This window comes from Eptesicus fuscus, chromosome 12, assembly GCF_027574615.1.
Source record: "Eptesicus fuscus isolate TK198812 chromosome 12, DD_ASM_mEF_20220401, whole genome shotgun sequence".
NCBI classification, from domain to species: domain Eukaryota; kingdom Metazoa; phylum Chordata; class Mammalia; order Chiroptera; family Vespertilionidae; genus Eptesicus; species Eptesicus fuscus.
Genome location: NC_072484.1, coordinates 65371049 through 65395369, shown reverse-complemented (window position 1 = coordinate 65395369; position 24321 = coordinate 65371049). Strand labels below are relative to the sequence as shown.

The window sequence follows — 24321 nt, the reverse complement described above, 5'->3', positions numbered from 1 at the left end:
TGTTTTTATACAAACAGTCTTTTAAAGATTAAAAATCAAATCATATTTAGTTGTCACAATAGCTAACAACATTTATTGAGCACTTTATAGGTTGCAGGCACTGAGATAAACACTATACATAGCTTTAAAAAATCTGCAAGGTGATTCTCCCTATTTGAATATGAGAAAATTTAGGGCTTACACCTAGGCCAGCATGCCCAGCCCAGCTCTTTCCACTGCTTCTTATAAATAAGGGTAGCTACAGGTGTCACAAGCCACTGTTAGGGAAAGAAGGATAAGATGCAAATACAGGCCCTTGGGGCCAAGCACATCACCAGAATAACTGGGTGCCTAATTAGGTGACTCACAACTGAATGCATGTCCTCCTGCTTTCTGAAGAAGAACCCCAGTGAGCTACTCCCAGCACTGAGTGTCCCTAAAGCAAGGACCCTAACTTTTTCTTTAGGTTTTTTAAAACCAGCACTGCATTGGGCTAGCAGAGCCCACTCTACCGGTACACTCATTAAATGGTGAGGTGATGTTGAATTTTCTCAGCCCTCCCACAGAATTTCCCCCAGCATCTGCCAGTCTCAACCTGGCCTGAGACCCCAGGCAAACTTGATCCAGAAGTCAGTCCAGTTTTCCATCCACACCCATCTTCCTCCAAACCTTGCTCACTCCAACATCGCCCTGTCACCAGCCCACTGCTCTGGAACTGTGAGAGCATGTCCAAGAGCTCCCAAATGTCACAGCCCCTCAAAACTAGCTTTGGGGCCAGCAACTGGCACCTCCCTTTGAAAGCAACAAGAAATGTTGAAGAGACCAAATACTGCAAAAGAGGAAATAATTCCTAGCATTAGAGGATCTCCAGAGCATAAGATTTAATCCCAGGCTCAGAAACTGAGAATGACTTGGAGCAAAAGGGGGGTTGGGGATTGTTGCCATAAAAGTAGGAAGAGGAGGAGGAGGAGGAGGAGGAGGAGGAGGAGGAGGAGGAGGAGGAGGAGGAGGAGGAGGAGGAGGAGGAGGAGGAGGAGGAAAAAGGAGGGAGGGGGAGGAGAAGGAGAAAAAAAGAAGAAAATGAAAAAGAAAGAATGCCAATGATGACATTAGACAGGAGAGAGGCCAGCTTTGTCCTGCATCCTGTTGAATAGCCAACTAAAACAATGAATCTGTTTCTTTCCCTCCCCTTTTTTGCCTTAAAAAATTCAAGAATTTCATTTCTTTCTTTGAAACAAAGCCCTTGCATAATTTCAATGCTCTTTCCAGCTGTCTGCAATGCTGAGGGGAGCGGGTGTCTGACTCTCCCCAGTGACCTCTGAAGTAGAGACATTCTTGTGTCAAACTTTGCAGTGCTGGCCTGCGGGCGACAGTGACCATGAGGGCTGCTTCATTTACTGCATCTCTGCCTCGCACCCAGAACCATGCTAACCATATCTCAGTCATTACTGCTAACAGCAAACGCCAAGGGTAGGTATTATTCCTTTTCTGAAATAGGTGAAGAAACTAAGGAAAAGCAAAATGTCACACAATAAGCAAGTAGAAGAGGCGAAATTCCAATTTATTAGTAAATCTTTCTGCCACCAGAACCCAGAGCTATTGCACTGCAGCTTCTTAACTCTGGGAAGTTCTATAAGGCAAAGTCTGAAATCTCCTCTGGATTTCCCAAAGGCAGCCATCTATTAGGTACGATAAGCAAAGTACCAAAGTTTTCAGTGTTAATAAACTTAAAAATAATGTATCAGCTCTAAAATACAAAAAGAAAACTGCAAAAACTGAAATGTAAGAGAATGTCACTTAGCAACTTGGGATTCAAGGCATATGTATGTATAAACTGTATTTCATGTGAGATGTCAGCACATTTTATTCTTGTTCATCTGCTTTCCAGGCTGTGGGTGTGGGACCTCAGCCCACAAAGGTCTAGGAGCAGCCCTCAGTTTCTCTTGCCCTTCTCACCAAAGCCCATGACAGACACTGAGGAAACAGAGAGGGAGGGCCTCTGAGAGCAGAGGCCAGATCAAGCATTTCTCACAGGTGTCAGGAATAGCTTTCCCAGCCTCTTCTGAGTTTCCATTCCCAAAAGATGGCTGTGCAATTGGGTCCTCACAGTCCCGCTCACCCATCTGTAAAAAGGCTGTGATGAGGCTGGAGCCAAACAGACAGGCCATCCAGTGTCCGGACAGGCCCTTCCAGCCCCCTGACCATTACCCCTACCATACACACATGACACATATAACCCCTCCCTGCTATCTTAACTTGGGGACACCATTTTCAGCAGCATTGCTTCCATTTCCAGCTCTTCCCAGTATTGGTAAATATTGATAATTCCATCCAAATGCAAAAGGAAAGAAGCAGTTTGTGTTTTGAAATGAGGATCATAATTCAAACTGGAAGCTGACACTAATCATTTGATGTTCACTTAAAAAGAACAGATAGGTTATGCAGAAACATTTCAGTAGAGGGACTGATAAGGAGAAGGAAAATAAAAATTATTGGTATTTACTCAGCTGCAATGCTTGTGGAAGGAAACTCTTTTGAAGGGAGCACTTCAGAATAGTTATACAATCTGAATTTTACAGATAGTACTGGAAATATTTTCTCACAGAATGCACTCTATCTCCACCATCATCTCTCTCCGGTGTGCCATTCACATCTTTCATTGCAGGAATTCTCACTCAATTTTGCTCCATTATGAGCTGATGGTGACCCAGAGCATACAAGGCATTCAAGAATCGGACTGGAAATTACTACCAAGAAACATCTGTCCCATTCCTCGTTCACCAACCCTGCCTTAGGGAGTGAAGATGGAGAACAACCCCGAAGCCACAAGCAAAAACAACTTTTCATTCCCCTTCCAATTAGGCTTCTTTAGAAATTGAGGACTCCAGCATTTTTCAAAAATTATGTTCCTGGAAAAACATAGCTTGAGCCTCTTTTGAAACCCTGCAGCTCAAAAACCTTCCGTTCCTACCCAGACCCTTCTAATAAAAGCCAGGACAGGAACTTCGTGGGGAAGCAAATGAGAAGGCCAGCCATGGGTCTCCTCACTCAGTGCTGTCAAATTCAAATTCTGTATTAAATGCCACTGATCAATTAAACTCTGTGAGGACGTCACACATACTAATATGTTCTACTGCGTATGCACATCTATTTTATAGACATGTTCACTTTGGAAGATTTATGTTGCGATTAGAAAAGATTACAAGACATCTGATTTCATATAGGGCTAAGCCTGGGAACCCAGCTTTTCTCCTCGATGGCTATCAGAGGATCAGACAGCAAGCGGCTCCCCATACATAGATTTCATTTTGACTTGCTGCAGATGCTCACAGGGGCCAAGCAACAGACATGCTCAGTGAATCGAATAAAAGAACTACAACACTATCTTTGTCTCTACAACCCCCACCCATATGCTTATAACTGGCCTGGGCCAGAGGGACCAACATCACAAGAACTGCTCCCTACTGTGTGCCACAAGCTTTATAGACATTTTCTCTAAACCACCACCCTGAGAAGGATAATCACCTGCATTTGCGGTACACAAACAGACCCAGAGAGGTAACCTGACGTGTCACTGACACTGCAGTGCCCACAGCCAGGTCCAGGCCTGCCTGAGACCAGCTCCTTCCACCTCTCCATCATCTCTAGTGTCGCCTCAGGATGCTGACCTCCCTACTGCTGTTGTTGTACAATAAGCTCTTTTGGGTGTTAACATTCTGGAGGGACCTGAAATCAATAGCTCCCAACTGACTCCAATTCTGGCATCGTGGAATCTAGTGGGACAGGGTTGTTCACCAATATGTCTTTCTGGCTTGAAAGCCTCTACAAAAAAACAACACAGAAGAGTTGAAAACAGGCAAATCCTATACAAAAGCAGACATGGCATATTTCATGTAGCACTTTGTGCCTCCAGGAGGCAAGGAGATCGCCTTTTTTTCTCCTGGAAATCTTTGCTTTGGTTAATACCATAAACTTGCGGAAAAAGAAAACAATGTAAGAAGGGTTGGTAAAAAAAAAAAAAAAAAAAAAAGGGTTGGTGACTGAAGTCCACTTCTTCAAATGCTTGTAAAGTGAAGTCAGATCATCTTTACACTGATGTTAAAGGGGGAGCGTATACATTGACCCTTGCTTCAAACAATACACTTCCCATGTGGTTTTTAATTAGAAAGTAGCTGTTCTACTTTCACAACACTTTTTAACCTTTGCCATTGTAGGTACATGGCTGCAAACCACATTTTCATTAATTTTTTTAAATGCTGAAATAAACAATATTTTTCTTTTTAAGGAAAAAAAGATAGCAAGCAACTATACTGTGGAGGAATGAAGCACTTATAGGCATATATAGGAAACCATCATGGTGTGGCTTACAGTTTATTTTGTCTTAAAAGAGTCCCAGGTCGTTCTAACTATGCTGACCTGATTATCTCCATACAAGACTGTAAGCAAACACTGCCCTCTTGTGCACCAAACACTACCAAAGTCAGCATGGAGAAGGTTTCCACCCACCGCCTGCAACTGTACAGTTTCTCTCTCCAGGGCCTGGAAATGTGTCAAGGAAAGGATGATACACATCTGTTACCAGGGTGGTGCTTGCTAAAATGTCCCCAGATTGCCTTCCAAGACAGATTTTGAGATAAAAGGAAGAGGGGGAGATTCAGCTGAAGAAATCAAACCAAAAATAACTGACTTATCTTTCCTAGAAAATATCCGTTCCTCGAAAAGAAACTCTATTCGTTACCATGGAAAGTTTCTTATTATGTACTTTTAAAAACTTTTAGGAACAACTAATGACTCTACAATAACAAGTATATAGTACTTCTTTTTATCTAGGAAATATCTGCCAAGAAAAGAGATTCCATTTGATTCCAAAGGCAGGGGAAACCCATGTTGCTCTTTCTCTGAGGAATCCCCTAAGCTCAGTAATACGTTCTTTCTGAAGAGCCCCTTCCTGGTAGGATTACCTGCAAACATTCTCTCCTCCAACCTGGGGCGGGGTTCTGTCCCCAAAAGACTAAACTGGCATATTACAAGAGCTTTAAAGGATATAACCTACTGTTCCCTTATTAAAGAAGTTGAGAAAAATCAAAGGCAGAAAAGATCCACTCAAGTCTGAGACCAAGCCAGGCCAGGCCTGCTTAGAAGGAACCTTCAGGGTAAGGTCTTGGTCTTCTGTGAGTCTCCAGTTCCAGTTCTGAACTACAAACCATCCAAATGTTGCACCACCCCTCTACCCTTCTGGGCACAATCCAGGCTGGACCAATCTCATGCCAAACTCACTTCTGGGAGAGAGAAAACGGCAAAATTTTCTCCCAATGCATTATCTTGAACTCCACAAGGAAAGGGGATGAAGAAAATATTTAGGGGCCCTAACTGGTTTGGCTCAGTGGATAGAGCATCGGCCTGCAGATCAAAGGGTCCCGGATTCCATTCCGATCAAGGGCACGTACCTTGGTTGCAGGCTCCTTCCTGGCCCAGACCCTGTTCATAGCTCGTGCAGGAGGCAACCAATCGATGTGTTTCTCTCACATCGATGTTTCTCTCTGTCTTTTCCTCTCTCTTCCACTCTCCCTAAAAATCAATGGAAAAATATCCTTGGATGAGAATTAACAAAATATATATATACTAGAGGCCCGGTGCATGGATTCGTGCACATTGAAAATAAATTAATTAGAAGGTGGCCAGTGGGGTGGGACTGGACGAGACGGGCCAGACACACCCTGGAGCAAACCTCCCATAGTCCCTCCATGGCCAGCCGCACCTGGGGCGGCTCCGGGGCTTGAAGGGCATCTGCAGAGTGAGCATGGTCCCTCCAGTAGGTGGGGTCTGTCAGCCTGGCCTGTGGGGATCAGTCCGAAATCAGCAGTCCAACATCCCCTGAGGGGTCCCAGAGTGCGAGAGGGCACTCTGCAAAGTTCCTGTTGCTCGGCAGCTCCTGTGTTGAGCATCTGCCCCCTGGTGGTCAGTGCGTGTCATACCTACCAGTTGGCTGGTGGCTTAGCCTTTTATATATATAAATATATATAAAAGAAAATACTTAGGGGCATGTGCTCTATGGGCTTTGACCAGTAGTCAGAAGTTGGGCTGGGTACCAGCGAATTCAGCTACTTCATTTACCATTTCTGATGTCCAGTGCTTAGTAGAGTGGTTCAGGAATATATCCTTAACCTCTGCCTGACTGTGAATCATAAGTAGTCAATGGGCTAATAGTAAATGATCAAATAGTCACAGAGCAGTGAGAACTCTGGTTCACTGATTACCTGCCAGCTCCTACCTTCCACTTCAGCCCTTCCCTCAACTATAGGAAGGAAATGAGAGTGCCGTACCAGAAACCTACAATACTATGGGTGGAAGAAGACTAAAGGACAGCCATGCTGAGACCATATGCCACCAGAGGCTGGCTGCCTTCCTCCCTCTTGTTCTCTGCCCTCATATCAGAATGAAAAGACATACAGTTGCTTTATCTTCCAGCATAATAGAGTGACATAGAATCCAACTATACATATTTGTCCAAATATATCGGTTCCATACCAGGTCTCCTTTGTGGAAACTGTCTATGAAACAGTCCGCCAGATTGACCTCTTACTTGTAGAACAGCCCAACCTGTCTTCTGCCTCAAAACTCTCATATGTGTCACTCCCTCCCAACACTCCAGTGGTCAGCTCCTGCTCCTCCTTCAAATTTTAGATTAAACTTTATTTCCTCAGAAAGGCCTTCCCTGGCCTCCAAACTAGATTCCCCTCACCAATTCATCCCTCTCTGCACATCATGTATTGTCCTTCATAGCACTATCACAACTTATAATTCTGCACAATTCTGTTTACTTCTGTAATGTCTTCCTCCCACACTACTAGAAGTGAGGTACATGAAAGTAGGAATCACTGCTGCCTTGTTCACCAATGTAAACCCAACTCCTAGCATGTAGTAGGTTGCTCAGGGTTTGTTGACTGAATTAATTAATGTAATGAAACACCTTTACTTCTACAATGTCTGACCTTCAGAAATAAGGTCACCTGGACAAATCTTCAGGACACTAAGAATCTGGGGAGAAGAAATGAAAGAAAGCCAAGGAGCCAGACCAGGTGCTCAAACAGCCCCAACCTACTGAAAAGAGTGAGTGACAAAACAAACAAGGAACTGTCTAGTGACAGATTGCAGGCATCAAGGACCTAAGACACCAGCCCCAAAGCCCACAGGGGCCTATGACTGTGATGTCACACATTTTGGGGTGTCTTTGGGCTTTCCTTGAGAAAACACATAAAAACTAAATAGTGAAACTGGCTACCTGATGGAGGTGAGTCCGTCTCAGAGCAAGACAACAGGAGCAGCATCGAGTTTTTACCCTCTTGTCTCCGAGAATCTCCTCTCTTTCCCCAGCAAGTTTATTTTTATAATGGTATATGAACCCCAAGTTCATGTCTGGCCTCCCAAGTTCATTAGAACTTGGTGCTAAAGGAAGTTTATATTTGGAAGGGACTCTAGGCCCTCAGAGATAGGAATCTCTTTTTGTCATGTTGTCAAACAAGACCTGAACAGATCTGGGGTCACTCACTGGACAGCAAATATGCCCAATCAATCTCTGGAAGGCCGCCTCTTCCTTCACCTTCTCAGACTATTTGTAGAACAATCACTGGCACCAGCCACAGGCTTGCATTATGCTCATTTCCCCGACCCCAAGCTCTGGGGTGAGTTTAAAAATCTTCGTCCTGTCTCAGAATCAGGTCTGAATTAATACCCTTCCTCAAAAGAACTCCAGTAGCAAAGTGAAAACAGACACACTAGACAATGCCCTTTGAAAGCCCCAGCAGGGACGGCTGGTGACAATGCAGCCCCTGGCTCTGAAAGAAACCTTAAGGTTAAAGGTTCACAGAGGCAGAAGAATTACCAAAGAACAAGTTTGTTCAAATTTCCTTCAGCAGATTTAAACAACCAGGGTCAAGCTGAAGATTGCCGGCAAAACCTATGAGAAAACTCAATCCCTTTGAACTACGTGGAGAAAGGAAAATATACGGTCTGGGAGGGATCTATGTTATAGCTTTTTAAAATGTTCTTGAAAAGGTCACCCCTGTTAACTCAAAATCAGTCTGTTGAAGGATGTTTGAAAACTGCTTCTCTAAAATAACAGGGCTGCCAGGCCCTCAGCGTGTGCGGTGAGCTGCACTGTGGTCGCCGTGTTCCAGGCACTAGTGTGCTGACCCTCTGTGGGCCATGAAATTAACCATCAGCACAGCAGAAATCTGCTCCGAGTTAAACTACTTTGCTACGCAAAGTGGCCTGAAAATGAAATATGAGGATTGAATTTCCACTGAAAGATTAACTTGTCTAACCTCAAGGCAGGCTTCCTCCACTGTGAACTCTGTTTGGCCAGTGGTTTAAAGTACCACAGGAGGGTGCATAATTGCTGCAGGCAGTGGGAAATGACCTCTTCATCTATTCATTCATTCATTCATTCATTCATTCATGTATGCAAGTACCAAACATTTACTCTGTGCCAGGCCCTGACCTGGGCCCTTAAAGATGGAGTTGAATGATAATAGGCCCCTGCCCTCAAAGGGATCAAGTCCAGTGAAAAACATAATCCAGTAAACAGAAAATAACAACAAATGGAAAGAAAATGAGATCCTAGGGAATGTTATAGGCCCTCAAATGATGGTCACCTAATCTAGGCTGTGGAGGGCCAGCAGTGAGGGCTCCCCAAAACATGCAGGTAGCCAGAAGCATCTGTCCAGAGATTTGCAAGTAGTTCATTAAGCTTGGGAGTCTTGACAGAGACAGAGACTGAGAGATAGACCAAGACAGAGAAACACAGACCCATCTGGAAGGACCTTGTCAGCCAGACTGAGGAATTTGGCATTTATGCCAATGGAGAACAACTGAAGACTTTTAAACAGGAAAGAAAAATAATTACATTAGCAATCAGAGACTGTGAAGAAATGTTGTATGCATCTAGTCAGGAGCTAGTAGAGACCTGTTCTAAGGAAGCAGCTGTGGTGATGGGGACGCTGAACAGGTTAAAGGATATTCAGGAGGGACAAGACCTGGTAACTGATTCATATGAAAGCAAAGGAGGACATGCTGAGGATCATATCAAAGGTTGTGCCTTGCCTTGGCTCAGTGAATAGAGTGTCAGCCTGCGGACCAAAGGGTCCAGGGTTCCATTCTGGTCAAGGGCACATACCGTAGTTGCAGGTTCCTCCCTGGCCCAGACCCTGGTCAGGGCACATGCAGGAGGCAACCAATCAAAGTGTTTCTCTCACATAGATATTTCTCTCTGTCTTTCCCTCTCTCTTCCACTCTCTCTAAAATTAATGGAAAATATCCTAGGATGAAGATTTAAAAAAACACACCAAAAAAAAGTTGTGACTTTTAAGAATGGAGATATCATTTCATTGGGAAGGTAAGGCAGTAAGGAGGGTTGTCTTACAGTTATGGAGTCTGAGGGCCTATGGTGTTCACTGGTGGGGAAACCAGCCCAATAAGCAGTTAGATACTTAGGTCTAGAATCACCTATTCATATTTAAATTAATTAAAATTTCAGTTCCTCAGTTGCGCTAGCCTGAGTACAAGTGCTCGATAGCCCCAATAGCTAACAGCTACCATACTAGACTGTGCCACCCAGAATATTCCCAGAAAAAATCTGTTGGAAAGTACTGTCAGCCCTCTCTTGACCATGCTGAAAACTAATGGTAAACAATGTGCTGGCAAAAACTAGCTTTCCTTCCCAATCTTCCCATGGTCTACTGTCTGTGGACATCAAACAGCAAGTGCTCAAAAAATGGAATCCTTCTTAGGTAAAGTCTTTTTTTCTCTAGAGCAGAAGTTCTGAGGATCATCTCTGAATGTGTCCTGGATCGTTTTAGAGAATAGAGAACACTGAGCATGCACACCCACACACAAGAGGGTCTTTGGTGCTTATGGCATCAGCCCTGGAATTCACCTGGAAATGACCACAAGTAGAGCTATTTTTTAAGCACCACACTACAATACAACTGGGGAGGCAGAGCTTTAGTCCCAGTGTCAGAAGACCAAGAACAAGCCATTGACCCTCCCAGAGCTTTAAGCAACCCAAATAAATCTGTGGTAAAGGATGAAGCCAGGGCAGGTTCCTGAGGCCAAGTAGGTCAATGCTAGCAATTCCAAGCCCTAATTTTTTTTAAAAATTTTTTAAAAAATAATTCAGGTTTATCTTTAGGTAGCACCTGTGCATGCCACCAAATAAATATCCTCAGGAAGCAGGGTAGAGACAAAGGAAATTATTTCAGTCTTCCTAAAGGCCCCAAGACAAGAGAGGCATCATCACAACACAAGAGATATGAAAAGAGAGAACGTCAACTTCTCTCTCAACAGTAAAACTTGTTTCTTCTCTTGCCAAGAGAGGATCACCATGTTAACTAAGTCCTCCCGCTCCCTCCCCACCCAACTAGGGCCACTTCAAAGCAGCCAAGCCTAATCACACAGCACAAGAAAATAAAAGACCCAATTAACAAAAAACAACTCAAATAATCCAGGAGAGAATGGAAACAGAAATCTATTTTTGACAAACTAACTTATCCATAAACTCCTCAGCAAGGATGGGGCTAAAGTCAAAGAGTGGCTCCTGGACAAATCAGGGGCTCAGAAATCTGACTGAGTTAAAACCCTGCTCCATCCACTGGCCTGTTTTTATGGGCTATGTAATATAGAAGGGAAACACCATCCTCAGAGCCTGGATTGCAGGGTGCAGTGAGATGATCAAGGGTCTAGAACAGTATCCAGCAGACAGGAGCTGTTCTTAAACATGTCCATTCCGCTTCGCTCCCTCTGAATGACAAATGGCTCTTCAGCCTTTACTCAGTCTCCCATATCCACACCCCAGGAGCCACACTTTCCTCCTGATGGTGCCCTTCTGCCAGTGGTATCACTCTCCCTCTCCCTCTTCCAGCAGATCTGAAAGCTGCAGTCACAATGGGGAGAGGGATGTCCAACCTCCAGACTACTTGTCATATGCCCGCTCCTCAGACTCTTCAAAAGCCAGTACACACACAAGAGGCTCTCCAAACTCTTGAGCTCTGGGCCACACCTGCCTCTGCAGCTCTAACACTCTAATGGTTCCTCTGTGAACGTCACATTCCAGCCCTTCCTTCATCTTGGCTGTATCTTTGTCTACTTCAAGTCCTGTACCTGGAAAGCCTCCCATCTTCTCCACTGGCAAAATCTCAACCATCCTTCAAAGTGTCAATAAGACAGCCCCTCCTTCTCACTCACCCATTACTTTGATGCCCTAGCCTCACCTCCCACTTCCCCCACACTTCAAAGTGGCAGCTACTGACTATTCCTCTTCTGTGGCCAAGTACACTCTCATACTGCTGACCATTCAGTTTGTGCCATGGGTCAGCTCTGCCCTTTCTTTTTTTCTGCGTGGAAACTTCCAAACCACCCTTCTAGGGTATGCACATCTTATGCTCCTTTTCATAAAACCCTTACAACTCTGCATCTTATCTTAACTGGCTGTTGACACTGCCCCTGCTCTTCATTAGCCTCAGGACTAGGAGCTCCTTGAAGACAGACACTTGCCCTCACTTTCAAACAAATGCATAATATATGTTTGCAGAATCATTGAATAAGTGGTTGAATACAAGCCCAAATGCCTCCAGGGTCCAGGCATGTAAGAGAAAGAAGAGCATTCTGAAGCACATATACCCCTTCTACTCGGCTTTGGGACAGTGCCAACAGGCTGGAGCATGGCTCCATGGATACGAGAGTCTCCTTATTTCCAGACAATCCAGGAATCTGGGTTGTTATATAAGAAATCCTGACTTTAAAATGGTGATGAGTTTTTTAAATTTTTTAAACTGTTATATGGGTCATCAAAACATCTGCAGGCCAGACCCTGGACAAGACCCTAATGTGGGATGAGACCCTACCAAGGGATGAATAGTCAGATAACCATCTCCTGTGAGGCACGAAGGACAGAAATGGGCAGATCCAGGAAGAGAACAGGAGAGAACCCAACAGGCCTTCCAGAAACAAGCAAATGGCACTTGCTACACACCTACCACAGGCCAAATAATGTGTTGAGAACATTTAATTCTGTCAATATGTATTTATTTAATTCAACTCAACTCAATTATTTCTTTAACTCAAATATTATTGAGTAAAAATAACCCACAGAATATTTGCAAATCATATATCGAATAAGGGACTGGTCTCCAGAATGCAAAAAGAACTTTCACAACTTGTTAATAAAAAACTAAACCCAATCTTCCATAAAGTCTGAATGTTTGCTGACCCACCTTCGGGTGCTGTGCAGCTAAAAAAAACTGCCTAGGAGCTCAGTGTGGTCCCTCCCATGGGCAGCTAAGCCCAGTGGAGGCAGCCACAAGCTGTGGATCACTTGAAGCTTAATTGGATTTAATTGACATTTATAGAATATTTCATCCCAAAGCTGCAGAATATACCTTCTTCTCAAGTGTACATGGAACATTCTCAAAGACAGACCACATGTTAAGACACAAAACAAGCCTTTACAAGTTCAAGATTGAAATCATATCAAACACCTTCTCAGATCACAATGGCATGAAACTAGAAATCAACTACTATAAGTCAATTCAAAAAAATTAAAATACATGGAGACTAAATAGTATGTTATTAAACAATGAATGGGTTACCAATGAGATAAAAAATGAAATAAAAAACTTCCTGGAAACAAGTGAAATGAACATACAACAACATAATATCTATGGACACAGCAAAAGCACTCCTGAGAAGGAAGTTCACAGCATTGCAGGCCTACCTCAAGAAACAAAAAAAAAGCTCAAATAAATTATCTAACCCTACAACTAAAAAAAATTAGAAAGACAACAAGTAAAGGCCGGAGGAAGTAGAAGGAAGGAAGTAATAAAGATCATTGCAGAAATAAATGACATAGAGACTAAAAATAAATAAATAAAACACAATAGAAAAGATCAATGAAACCAAGAGCTGGTTCTTCAAAAAGATAAACATGATTGATGATCCTTTAGCCAGACTCATCAAGAAACAAAGAGAGAGGACCCAAATAAATAAAATCAGAAATGAAAGAGATGAAGTGACAACTGATACCAAATAAATACAAAGGATTATAAAAAAAATATTACAAACAAGTATATGCCAACAAATTGGACAATCTGGGTGAAATAGACAAATTCTTAGAAACATACAATCTTCCAAAACTCAATCAGGAGGAATAAGAAAACCTGAATAGGCCAATAACAACTAATGAAGTTAAAGGAGTAATTTAAAAATTTCCAGTAGCCCTAGCCCATGTGGCTGAGTTGGTTAAGTGTTGTCCCGTTGCACCAAGAATTCACCTGCTTGATTCCCAGTCAGGGCACATGCCAGGGTTGCAGGCTCAAACCCAAGTAGGGGGCATATAGGAGGCAGCTGATTAATGTTTTTCTCTCTCATTGATGTTTCTCTCTTTCCCTCTCCCTTTCTCTCTCTCTAAAATCAATAAAAAAATTTTTTTTTTAAATCCCAGCAAACAAAATTTTTGAACCAGACAGATTTACAGGCAAGTTTTACTAACCATTCAAAGAACTAACACCTATCAACCGCAAACTATTCCAAAAAATTCAAGAGGAGGCAAGACTTCCAAGCTCTTTTTACGAGGCCAGCATTATCCTAATTTCAAAACCAGGTAAAGACACTACAAAGAAAATTATGGGCCAATATCCCTGATGAACATAAATGTTAAAAATCCTTAACACCAAAAAAGTTGCAGGTTCAATTCCCTGGTCAGGGCACATACCTAGGTTCCTGGTACAGTCCAGTCCCTGGTCGGGACACGAGTGGGAGGCAACGCTCGATGTTTCTCTCTCACATTGATGTTTCTCTCTCTCTCTCTTCTCTCTCTCTCTTTCTCATCAATAATAAACTTTTTAAAAGAAGCCAAATGACCTAATTAAAACATGGGCAAAGGATCTAAGCAGATAGTTCTCTAAAGAAGATATATAGCCCTAGCTGGTTTGGCTCAGTGGGTAGAGTGTCGGCCTATGGACCAAAGGGTCCCAGGTTCGATTCCAGTCAAGGGCACATGCCCAGGTTGCAGGCTCGATCCCCAATAGGGGGCATGCAGGAGGCAGCCAATCAGTGATTCTCTCTCATCACTGATGTTTCTATCTCTCTCTCCCTCTCTTCTTCTCTGAAATCAATAAAAATATATTTTAAAAAAAAATAAAGAAGATATATAAATGGCCAACAAGCTCATGAAAACATGCTAAACATCACTAGCCATCAAGGAAATGCAATGAGATACCAAAAGACAAACCAATAACAAGTGTTGGTGAGGATGTGGAGAAATTAGAATCCTCATACATTGCTGGTGGGAAAGTACAATGGTATAACTGCTGTGGAAAACATCCTGGCAGTTCTTTAAGTAGAAACAGAGTTGCCCTATGGGCCAGGAATTCCACTCCTAGGTCTATACCCAAGAGAATGAAAACATTCCACACAGACTTGTAAACCAATGTTCATAGCAGGATTATTTATAATAGCCAAAAAGTGAAAATAATCCAAATGCCCTTCAACTGATGAATGGATTTCAAAAACAAAAATGTGGTCTATCCATATAATGGAATACTATTCAGTCATGAAAAGGAATTAAGTACAGCTGGGGTAAGGTGAATGGGGAGTTATCATTTAATGGGTATAGAGTTTCAGTTTTGTAAGATGAAAAGAGTTCTAAATATAGATGCCACCAAATTGTAAACATAAAAATGGTTAAGATGGTAAATTTTATGTAATATATACTTTACAACAATTAAAAATAAAAAATTATTTTCAAAAGAGGAATGAAGTATATATAGTTCATGCTACAACATGAATGAACCTTGAAAGCAGTACACTAAGTAAAAGAAGCTAGACACAAAAGGTCACATATTGTATGATTCCATTTATATGAAATGTCCAGAAAAGACAAATCTATAGAGACATTAAGTAGATTAGTGTTTGCCTAGGCCTGGGGGAGAGAATGGAGAGTGACTGCTAATGGGTATGGGGTTTCTTTGGGGGTTTTTTGTTGTTGTTCTGTTGTTAAAAAATATATTTTTATTTCAGAGGATGGGAGAGGGAGGGAGAGATAGAAACATCAATGATGGTGAGAGAGAAAATCATGGATCAGCTGCCTCCAGCACACCCCCTACTGGGGATCAAGCCCACAACCTGGGAATGTGCCCTTGACCAGAATCAAAGCCAGGACCCTTCAGTCCACAGGCCAACACTCTATCCACTGAGCCAAACTGGCTAGGGCTGGGGTTTCTTTTTGTAGTGATGAAAATATTCTCAACTTAGACTATGCAACAGCTACACAGTGCTGTGAATATACTGAAAAAAACAACAACATTGAAGTGTACACTTAAAGTGGGTGAATTTATGGTACGTGAATTATATCTCAATAAAAATGTTTTAAAACATTATTGAATATCTACTATGTGCCTGGCGCACACAAAGTAATTCAGATGTCTCTGTCCTGTGATGCCCCTTGTGAGGCTAATGGGAACAACAGTTGGAAGACAGTCTGCAACAGAGGAGTGGAAGCATAAGGTAGAACTGGAGCCCAGCCAGTGAGGGCCCATTCCCACTTCCAGCTCCACCCTGAGGCCACCTCAGAAATATCAGGCTGCACCTCATCAGGACTGAGGCCTTAGGGTTACCTAAAGCATCAGAGCTGCATATACTGTACTGTCATCTTCATTCAGTATAGTCCAAGGTCAACTGAGGCTCCAGCCAACAAAGGATGACAGCCATCATGGAGTGGAGGTGGGGAGCAGGGGGATGGAGATATGTCCCAGGGCTTAATTTATGAGTTGCTTCCTGGGATGCCTGTTCAAATCTTATATTCCATCCTGGATGGGTTGACTTTGAAGAAAAACCCAAGAGACATGCTGAGAGAAAACAAAAGAGATGCTAAGTGAAAAGTTTAAAAACAATTAATTTTAAATGATTACAGCTTTACCAAAAGCTATGGCTATGATTTCCTTCTGACTTTTATTATAACCTTCCAGCAAAAATATCTGCCTTAAGAAGGCAAAGTCTTTGCATTATTTTCTATTCCTAGCATGACTACAAAAATATTCTTTGATTTAACATTTGATATGTTTTGTTCTCAAGGGCAAGCCCCATGAGAAGAAAAATGTACCCTAACAGAATGAAATATGACTACCTGTTTCCATTTTTCTTTCCTGTTGGTTCCTGTTCAAATATTCTGCATTAATTTAAACTCAGAGCTGCATCTCTGATATTGTGCTACTCCCACACTGTCATCGAAACTGAAGTAAAGTCACCCGCTGTCCAACTCCAGGAGAAAGTACTGCAGACACAGTTCAACTTGAGACTCTCCTAGAGATGGCTAAAGGCACTCCAACTTGGATGGAGATCAGGTGGGGTCAGAGAGTGAAAAGGTAGCAGACAAAACAGGAAAACTTGTATATGAATAGAAAGAAGTACACTTGGCACTGAGGAAGGCCGATTTCCAATCTGGACATAAAGAGGCTTTAAGCAAGTTAAAACAAGAGACACCAGTAGAGAACATCACAAAAGTGGCACTGGCCCTAGCTGGTGTGGCTCAGTTGGTTGGGTGTCATTCCGGCCCCGAAAGGTTGCTGGTTCAGGTCCCAGTCAGGGCACATGCCTAGGTTGCTGGCTCAGTGCAGAAGGCAGCCTATCGATGTTTCTTTCTCTCTCTCTCTCTCTCTCTCTCTCAAAATTAATAAAATAAAATTTAAAAATTTAAGTGGCACTAGAGAGGAGAATCTTTGGTATGGTGCACACCTTTCAACAAAGAATAAAAAAAAATAAAAGGCAACTTTCCCTGGGTGAGCATTAAGGCTCAGGGAACCTATACCTGGCAGATTCTAGGAACTAAAGAAGTTAAGGTTAAGGAAGCATTTCCACTTATATCAACTCCTTTAAATATGCCTCAATAGCCCTACCCAGTTTGTCTCAGTGGATAGAGCGTCATTCTGCAGACTTGAAGGGTCCCGCGTTCAGGGCTCATGCAGGAGGCAACCAATCAATATGTTTCTCTCACATCAATATTTCTCTCTGTCTTTCCCTCTCTCTAAAAATCAATGGAAAAATGTCCTCGATGAGGATTAAAATATAAATATATATATATATGCCTCAATATTTTAGGGCAAACATATATGAATACCACAATGTATTTCTACACAGATTCATAAAAAGACTTAGGGACAAGAAAAACCAAAAGTAGGATTTTTTCCTTTGGTTGGTTGGTTTTGCATTAGAATAACATCCAAATATCTCAAATGGTTAGGCCCCCAGTTTGTTATCTCTGTTCGTCCTGTATGGCTTTCTGGGCATTAGGTGCAGATGCCCACACGTTAATATAAAAAATCTGATTGAGCCCTGGCCAGGTAGCTCAGTTCGTTAGAGCGTCATCCCAATGTGCCAAGGTTGAGGGTTCCATTCCCAGTCAGAGTACATAAAAAATCGACCAATAAATGCAAAAGTAAATGGAACAACAAATCTCTCTCTCTCTTCCTTTCTCTAAAATCAATTTTTTTTTTAAATCTGGTAAAAAACACACATTCAGTAACACCCACAAACACCCTGTTTCATGGGGCCAAAGAAAGAACCTCAGACAGACTGCAAGCATACTCCTTGATAAAACAGGACAAAGGGACAAGCACTTTCTCCACGTTGGCACCAAGAGCTCAGAAAGCTGGAAAAACAGAAGGCAAATTAGCTTGTTTTACAAAGAATGCTCTTTCCCGGGCTGCAGAGGTAAAAATCCCGGGGCTGCTGACTGTTTTTCCTCCAAAGAGAGTAACCCTGAGTTAGACTTACAAAGCTTTGGCAGCTTTCGTCAGCTGTGTCCAGGGGGACCTAAGATGGTCCAAGCCACGCAGGAAGAACCACTTAAATAAATGGTAGGCACAGGAGGCAAGAGATCAGGGCAACAAGTGGTAGCAGAAGAGCTGCTGTTCATTAACTACTCGAACAAAAGACCAGGAGACAATACACTGTTAATCCTAGCAGCCACTGGAGGACTATAAATTGCCAAACCAATATACCAGCATTTTTCAGCTCTCCTCTTTCCTGCCAGAGTTAGATTAAGGATGGGTCCAAGTCCCTCATCCCCACCCAAGTCTTTAAAACATACATTACTGAATCTTTTCGAAGTTCTAACCCTGAAAGGTTTATACTCAAAATGGATGAGAGAAAAATGCTGCCCTGAAACACCGCTATAGGGGACTGGAGAGGATAGGCACTTTGTCATTCACATTGAGAATGCCCGAGGATAGGCTGTGTGGTCAGATCAACAATTCAAACAGCTCTGCCATTTATGAATTGTGTTTCCTGATCTCTCTGAGCCTCTGCTTCTTCATCTGTAAAATTGGAATATCTCTTACCTCACACAATTGCTGTGAAGGTAAACAAACAAAAAACAAAACATGAGGGTAGCATTAAATAAATGGGAAGTACTACTGTTGTTATTAACCCCATAGCACCACTTAGGAGTTTTATCTATGGCCACATAGATTAAGGAGATAAAACCCAATTTTCTCTAAGTTAAGAAATAATTCTTTTTGTACATGAAAGTATTTAGGGGAGCAACAGGATTAAAGAGAGCCAGCTTTACGATACATTAAATTTCAGAGATATCATCATGGAACTCAGACAATAGTTCTAATTTCCTTCTACTGAGAATAATGTATTCAGCAAGGGGTCTAAACCATTCACACAGGCCGGGAACACTAACAAAAGCCCAATCTTCCAGCAATCCCAGGTATAGGTGCAGTGCCTTGTGGCAGTAGGAGTCCCTGCCCATGGATCTTGCCTTTCTAAAGTTTGGGCCTGAACATGTCACAAACCTGCTTTAAAAGCCTTCCAGTACCCTTAGGAGAAATCTAAACTAAGGGCCTAATCTAAGCCCAACACTTAGATTAGGGATCTGGCCCATCAACATTTTATTTTCATCTTCGGCACACCTCCCTACACACCAAGCTGATTTCCAGCTGCACCTAAATGCTAGCTGTTATCTCTGATTCTAAGCAAACAAGACAGCAGATTTAAGCCTCAGAGCCCTGTCCAGGTATTTTCTCTACCAGGAAAGCTCTTCTTTCCCTATCATGCCTCCCCCACCCCTGCCCCCAGCAAATTAAGTTATTCCTGCTTTTGTCCTATGTGCAAAGAGCTCAATAGGTCACTCTGCACATGGAACAGTGCCCTCTCCCTGGCTCTGTTGTCAGCTCCTAGAGGAAGGCAAAAGAATCAGCATGCATTATGTACCTACTTCATACTGACTGCTTTCTGCTCACTATAACCAGCTAGCCCAGGAGCTGGTACACAGGTTCATTCACTTGGAACTTACCAAGTGCCTACTATGCCCCAGGCTCTGGACCAAAAAGTGAGAATACACTGGAGGAAAGAGACAATTAACAAGTAAAAAGATGAAGAATATCAGAAAATGAAAAGGGCTATATGGAAACAAAATATGGACACGAGAAAATATGAGAAGAGAGGTGGAGACACTTTAGATACGTAGATCAGAGGAGGCCTCTCTGAAGTGACATTCAAACTGAGACATAAATGATGGGGAGCCAGATGACTAAACAGAGGGAACAGCAGGTGCAAAGACCGGCCCATTCAATAAGTAGAAATGAAGCCAGTGTGGCTGAAGGTAGGGGAAGGAAGGGATGAGGCTCGTTGGAAAGCAAAGGCCTGACCATAAAGAGGGTCTCTTCCTGTGGGCTATAAAAAGGAAGCTGGCTTTTACTCTAAGCACAATAAGAAGCCACTGGAAAGTCTAGAAGCCGAGGGCTGGCAAGATCTGATGATCATTTGTAAGAGGAGTACACTGTCTATTATGTGGAGAATGAATTAGAGAGAGGAAGAGTGCAAGTGGTTAGGAGAGGAAGAACAAAGTCCAGAACTGTAAGAGTCCAGCTGCCACAAGCCAGGATTTGGCCTCTAGAGACATTTCAAGAAGGCAAAGATATCCATGGCCTTGTGGATCATGAGGATAACTAAAGATATTGACCAGATCCAGGTTAAGGGCAGCATAGTCAGGTTCCAACATCAGCCCAGGGTATTTTACTTTCCAAGCTTCAGTTTCCTCATCTGAAAAACAGGACTAATATTCCCACTACATGCCCACCACTTGAGGTTGTTGCATACAATCAAATTCTTGGCAATGGGCCTGGGTCAGAGTAGGACCTCAAATGTGAGCATCCTTCCCCTCAAAAGAAAAAACTCCGTTTTCTCATTTCCCTGGAAAGGAGGGTGGGAATCTGACCTATTTAAGGATAAATACTAGCAGCCACGGTCTCACCATTCCCATGTACTCAGGTCACATTTTAATGCCTATAACAAGAATAGGAAAGTCTCACTCAGGAGGTGAGAGAAAAATAAAGAGTCACAATGTACCTATAAGAGAAAAATTCCTCTTCTTTTCTTCTATGTTATAATCTAGACCAAGATTGCCTAATTCTTGGGGCATTGCTTACGTAGAATCAGGGCAGTATCTGAAACATTTGTGTCCTATCAAAAGCTTCTCTATAAATGTATAAGTTAGAAGGGGGCAGTGGCAGTATAAAGTGGTCTGAGGAAGCGTGGGGAAAGCTTTGCAGTGAAGCACATCTGGGCTATGCCACTTATTAGCAACATTCCTAAATCCCAATTACCTCAACTGCTAAATGGTAACCACCACACTTTTTGTAGGGTTTGCCCAGAAAGTGGCAAACATGCCAGAAAAGCAATGCCAATAAAGAGCTTTGTAGTTACTACTATCTGCCAGTGTTTGGAAGGTCCAGAATTAGATTCAAAAGTCATACCGTTCGTAAGAGTGAAAGGCAGGCCCCAAGCCCAGTTCTGACTCCAAAAGTACATCCTTCACCGTTTTACATTATATACTAAAAAAGACTAAGAGCCGAAACCGGTTTGGCTCAGTGGATAGAGCGTCGGCCTGCGGACTCAAGGGTCCCAGGTTCGATTCCGGTCAGGGGCATGTACCTTGGTTGTGGGCACATCCCCAGTAGGGGGTGTGCAGGAGGCAGCTGATCGATGTTTCTAACTCTCTATCCCTCTCTCTTCCTCTCTGTAAAAAATCAATAAAATATATTTTTTAAAAAAATTAAAAAAAAAAGACTAAGAATTTGCCTTCTCTCTCTCTCTCTTTTTAAAATCTGTCTCTTCCACTTCCAACCTAGACTGACTCAGAGTACATGCCTTAAAATATATTTGGATGTGACCAAACAGAATTCAGTTACAAGGGGAGGAGAAAAGGGTAGAGGTCACATGCCCCTTTATATTCATCTGATGACTGAAATATATATATGGCTTGAGTAGCAGACTTTAGGCAGCATGATCTTGGGCAGATCCCCTCTCTTCTTTGAGCCTCCATTTCCTCTACTATAAAATGGGGAAGTTACTAGTATCTCAGACTGCCTACAGCATGGAACCGTTAAGCAGTAACAATGATGAAAGCACCTAACACACTCATCATGCCCATGGACCAATTAGGCCATCCGCCACCAGGCCAATAAAATCATCAGCCCAAGACAGACCACGTTAGGCTCATGTCAGAGTCCATGTGGAAGACAAGTTGGGATTTGCACCGACTGATCCAATCAATACTCCTGAGAACATACTTCTAGAAACTCCCTTCATCCCTTGCCTGCCTGGCCCTATGGTACCAGCAAAACAGCTGCTAGGAGGGTCCCAGGAGAAAGACATGCTCTGTAAGATTTTCAAGATGCCACTGATGAGCCAAGTGGTGACAGCTAGGAACCTGCTCTGGCTCTGCTCATCCTCCTCCCCACATAGAACTTTTCAAAATTCTTTGATTTCTTTTTTTTATGTTTTTATTGATTTCAGAGAGGGAGAGATAGAAACATCAATGATGAGAGAGAATCACTGATCTGCTGCCTCCCACATGACCCTCACTAGGGATCGAGTCCTCTAAAAGCTGGGCATGTGCCCTGACCGGGAGTCAAACCGTGACCTCCTGACTCATAAGTCGACACTCAGCCACTGAGCCAAATCTATGCCTTGATATATTTCAAATCTATGCCTATGTCACTGTTTTTCATCCCTTTTAATAAATCTCTGAAGATGCTGTTTTTGTAGAACCGCGGGTTAAACATGTTCAATAAAAAATAATCATCTGGCCCAGCAGTGGCTCAGTGGTTGAGCGTCAACCTAGGAACCAGGAGGTCACAGTTCAAATCCCAGTCGGGGCATATGCCCAGGTTGCGGGCTTGATCCCCAATCAGGCAGAAGGCAACTGATCAATCATTCGCTCTCATCATTGATATTTCTATCTCTTCCTCTCCCTTCCTCTCTGAAATAAATAAAATATTAAAAATATATATACACATGCCCTTTGCCACAGCCAGTTCAGTTCTAGGAGCTTATCCTACATATACTAGCACAGCACACCCATCAAAGATTTCTGTTCTAGAAAATTCACTGAAGCATCATTAGCAAAAACTTAAAACGAATAAATATCCATCATTAAGAGATAGTTAAGAAGGGACTCTTTCCCCCTCCCCACATGGGAGTCTGTACTTGTTTTCAATAAATTTCCACCTTTGTAAAAAAAAAAAAAAAAAAAAAAGGAGAGAGAGTTAAGAAATGTTGGTGCAAGTATACAATGGAGTTTTATGAGACCTTTAAAAGAATGATGTAGCTTTATATGTACAGATATGGAACCCTTAGAGTAAAATAGTGTATATGTTGTTACCAATTTGTTAAAAAAAAAAAAAAAGGAAGAAGAAAAATAAGGAGGGGGATATAGGTATACACAGATATGCTTGTCTTTATATGAGTTTTTCTGAAATGATACACAAGAAACTGGGAACAGTGTTGACTCTGGGAATGGGAACAGGGCGACCAAAGGACAGGTGAGTGGAGACCTTTTGGTGACATTTTTTACGTATATAACTTTTGTACTCTTTTCAGTTTTCTCAGTTTGTTCGTATATTACAAACACATCTTGACTTTTTGAAAAATCAAAAACTTTTTTTTTTCTTTTTTTAAGGAAAGCACCTTCCTGCTCAGTTGTGCTGGGTGGGAAAAGCTTCCAAGTCAAGCTCCGGGCGGGGCCTTGGGCAAGTCCCGTCCGCCTCTCGGAGCCTCGCTGGCCCCACCTACTGAGCGAGGTGATCTCCCTCGCCAGGCAGCGGAGCCCGGCCGCTCCGCCCAGCGTCCGCGAGCCCGGCTCCCGTCCCCGGCCCGCGCTCACCGCCAATGATGGTCCGGATGAGGGAGGCGTGCCCGGGGCAGTCGACCAGCGTGACCTGAAGCTGCGGCTCGCCAGGCTCAGGCCCGGTCTCCGGCGCCGCGGGGTAGGACGTGGGCAGCGCCGATCGCAGGCGCGCGGGCAGCGGCACCGAGAAGCACGAGAAGCCCAGGTCGAGCGTGATGCCGCGCTCGCGGCTCTGCGGCTGCTTGTCGAAGGCGGCGGTAGAGGCCGTGGTGCTCAGCGCCCGCGCCAGCGCCGTCTTGCCACTGTCAATGTGGCCCAGCACGCCCACGTTCACGTTTACCCGCACCCCTGCCATGCCGCCGCCACCCTGAACACCAGCCGGTTCGCCCCTCCCGCGGCCGCCGCTGCAGTCCGATCCTTTAAGCTGTCCCCTCCGTCACCCGCGCGACAGACATTCCAGTTCCGGCCCCGAAGTTTCCGCCTTCCGGGCACCTAAGGGCACCGCCAGACACAGCGCAGAAGGAGGGTGCCCCAGGACGGGACTCCACCGAAGTCGCCGAATCCAGTGCTGCTCACCTGGCTCCTCCCACCTAAAGCTTGGAGGAACCTGAGATTGGGGAATCCATCCTGCCATCCACTGCAAAGCTAGAACAGCATAGAATACACAGAGAATCAGAACCCTGGACCCAGGGCTCGGCCTTCTTTCTTCCTCACTAACTCACTCACTCCCTGGTGATCTTTCCTCTCTCTTGGCTGTAAGAGACATCGACTTTTAAATGGATATCTCTAACCAGACTTCTCTTAACTGCAGGCTTATACATACAACTTGAATGTCTAATAGGTATCTCAAACTTAGTGTCCTCACTCCACCAGCAGCCCCCATCACATTTAATGAGAACTACATTCTCAGTTCCTCAGGCAGTAAACCTGGCTCAATCCATGAGTCCTCTCTTCCTTTTATATCCCACATCCAATTCATCAACCAATCCCATTGGTTTTACCCTTAGAATGCAACCACATCTCACCACCTGCACTGTTAGCACTTGGTCCAAGCCATCATCTCTTACCTGGATAACTGCAACAATAAAATTGATTCTTTCTGGTGTATGGTTCTATGCGCATTGGCAAATCTACAGTCATGTAACCACCACCAA

At 43.4% G+C, this 24321-nt stretch overlaps 1 protein-coding gene across 2 annotated transcripts in view; it reads right to left on the bottom strand.

Annotated features, from left to right (window-relative positions):
* The window catches only part of EEFSEC (eukaryotic elongation factor, selenocysteine-tRNA specific), a 238360-nt gene extending 214785 nt beyond the window's left edge, over positions 1–23575 (bottom strand). For both annotated transcript variants that reach the window (XM_008159374.3, XM_054724344.1), the window contains exon 1: positions 23204–23575. In XM_008159374.3, coding sequence (XP_008157596.1) covers positions 23204–23522 — 319 coding nt within the window. In that variant the 5' untranslated portion in view covers positions 23523–23575. The remainder of the gene's footprint in view (positions 1–23203) is intronic.
* Between the last annotated feature and the right edge of the window lie 746 nt (positions 23576–24321).